Consider the following 2642-nt stretch of genomic DNA (forward strand, 5'->3'; position numbering starts at 1 on the left):
AATAATATGTTAATGTGTTTGACTTAGAAGTTTGCACCATATCCCTTCTAATGAATTGGACCTGGGAAGATACAGGAATGGCACAGGGGTACCTTTTTTACATTGGTATCAATCAAGTAGAATGGAGTGGCCTTTTCTTATCACTTTAAAAAGGCCAATGATTGATAGAAATAAATACAACTAGTATTTTAGTACTTGCAAGAGTTGCTGATGTCTTAGGCAGTTCACCACTGTGGGAACAGAAGGCCTGGCTCAAAGCTGACCTCTCCCCTGTGTTAGTCAGGACGCCAAACAGCCCTAACTGGGCTTCGGCTTACTCACTTGCAAGGTGAGACATTAGTAGATAAGCTCGGACTGAGTAAACATCTGAGGGATGAATGCAAGAGCCAAGAAGCTACCTTTGATTTCCTTGTAATTTAGCATTGTGTTTTCCAAAGGATTGAGTTAAAAGGTAAATGTCAAAGATAAAAATATGAAAAGATAGGTTTTTATTCATCAAAAGTTAACAGCAACAGGCACATATTAAAATGAGTATGGCAAAGCCTTTTACAAATGGCTTTACACTCAAGCTTTCTCCCAAGAAAATGGCTGTTGCAACAAACTGTAAACAATTAATAAACAGTCTTTTACAGTAACAAGGGAAATACAAATGAACTAAAAGAAAGCACCGGTTTCTCTTAAAACTAGATTACAGTTGTGCTTACTATACATAAAACAATTTAAAACAAATTACAAAAGTGGAATGTTTGAAGTTTAAAATTAGTCCTTATAGTTTGTCCTAGAAAACATCTGTTCACATCAAAAGGCCCGTCAAAGGGTAACGTTTCATCAAAGGGAGGGACAAGAAAACAATGCACTTTTTTCAAATCAAAACAAGAAGTTTGGTCACTTAGCTATGTGCATAGTTTAAGGCAACTGGAGCAATCTGTTACAGCTTACCTACCAACCTTCCCCTCCCCCGAGTGTGGCTGCTCATTATGTCACATTCTAAAATAATAAATAAAAGCTTACATTTCAAATCTCTTCCCACATGGAGAAACATAACATGCACAGTCACACATGCACAAACATGCACGCAAACACACATCCATACATTCACACACAACATACCTCTCACTCACTGCAGCGAAAGGGACTTTAGTACCCTTGATCTGAAGGACACACTTCCCCATCCCACTTTTATTTCAGATTGGCAAATACCCTGAGCTGATTATGGTGTTTTAAACATTCCACCTTTTTCTCGCATGTGCAGGTCAAGTGTACAGTAGTGAAAACAACATGCAATGTCTTCACTGCAGAATCATAATACAGCTAGGACATTGGTGTTCTTCCCCTCCCGCCCCAAATTAAAAACTAATTGTTAAAAAAAAATCGCATTGCCAAACAGCACTGGAGTGAAAGCTTGGCGGTACTGTATGATAAATCTCAGTTTCCAGTGCACGAAATAAAACTATAGCAAATGGGAGGCTTTGGTGGCATCCAAAGAAGAAAAAAGGCAAACCAGGGGGAAAGAGCTGCAGTCTAAAGTTTGATCTTTAAATTTGTTTGAGTGGTTCCTTCACAATCATGCTCCAAGGCAATTTAGAACCAATATTTTCAGAGTTGATTTGTAAACATTGTCTTGCCAGAGGCAGCAGAGGCTGGGCACTTCACATTTCCATTTTCTCAGAGAGAACTTAGTGGAAGGTACAAGATACACATTTGTTGCATCAGACTGGTTAAATTCCAAGAGATTGTTGCTGAACAATTCAACTTTCACGTTTTGAAGATTAGACGCTTTGAAAAAGTCGTGGCACATATCAAAACTTCCTTTGTTACTCCTTTCGGATTCTCTCCTGCTGGGCTTTGCATATTCAAGGTTCCACATGAAAGCCAAATTCATATTGCTGTATGTTCAGGTCTTACAATTAACAAGTGGGTTCAAATGATCCAACAGAGGAAATCTTGGAAATAAATAATGCTGGCTGGCATCACTCACTTGGAAACCTTGGCAGTCAAGAGTAAGTTCTCTCACCTCAAGACCCCATTTCACATTTCTAAAAACCTCCAGGAGGCAGTTTGTCCCACTGGTTCTGGGGGTTATGATAACCGATTTTCCTGAGGTAATAACTGTGAGTTCAACTCAAATGCAGCATCAGTGTCCTCACTGCTGGACTGTTCTCTCTGCAGTCCCTTCCAGCTGGCTTTATTCAGCCCCACATGTCCAAGCATTGTCTGGGATAGCCTTGTATTGGAAAACCTGGCCCATTCTGTAAATAAAGGCTCCACTAGGTAAGTCATAAAACCTTGAGAAAATAAATAGAAGAAAAAGTTATTAACATATATGCTGAAACTCTATCTTTACAACATCATCTATACAGTGTTAACCTTCCTACGTCCTACTCCAGTATTACCTAGATCTTTCTCAAAAGATTCCTGTGTGTGTGTGTGTAGGTGACAGAGTCTATAAATGTACATATCTGCTTTGAAGAACTGATTTCTTGGCTGGGTGCGGTGGCTCACGCCTGTAATCCCAGCACTTCGGGAGGCTGAGACGGGCGAATCACGAGGTCAGGAGATCGAGACCATACTGGCTAACACGGCGAAACCCCGTCTCTACTAAAAATACAAAAATTAGCCGGGCACAGTGGCGGGCGCCTGTA

At 40.2% G+C, this 2642-nt stretch overlaps 1 protein-coding gene across 1 annotated transcript in view; it reads right to left on the reverse strand.

Moving 5' to 3' along the window:
• Nucleotides 1-471: 471 nt before the first annotated feature.
• Nucleotides 472-2642, reverse strand: part of PDE7A (phosphodiesterase 7A) — a 125795-nt gene continuing 123624 nt past the window's right edge. Inside the window, exon 13 of the mRNA XM_011940878.1 lies at nt 472-2285. Within this exon, the coding sequence (XP_011796268.1) occupies nt 2080-2285 (206 nt within the window). The 3' untranslated portion in view covers nt 472-2079. The remainder of the gene's footprint in view (nt 2286-2642) is intronic.

This window comes from Colobus angolensis, unplaced genomic scaffold, assembly GCF_000951035.1.
Source record: "Colobus angolensis palliatus isolate OR3802 unplaced genomic scaffold, Cang.pa_1.0 Scaffold194, whole genome shotgun sequence".
In the NCBI taxonomy this organism is placed as follows: domain Eukaryota; kingdom Metazoa; phylum Chordata; class Mammalia; order Primates; family Cercopithecidae; genus Colobus; species Colobus angolensis.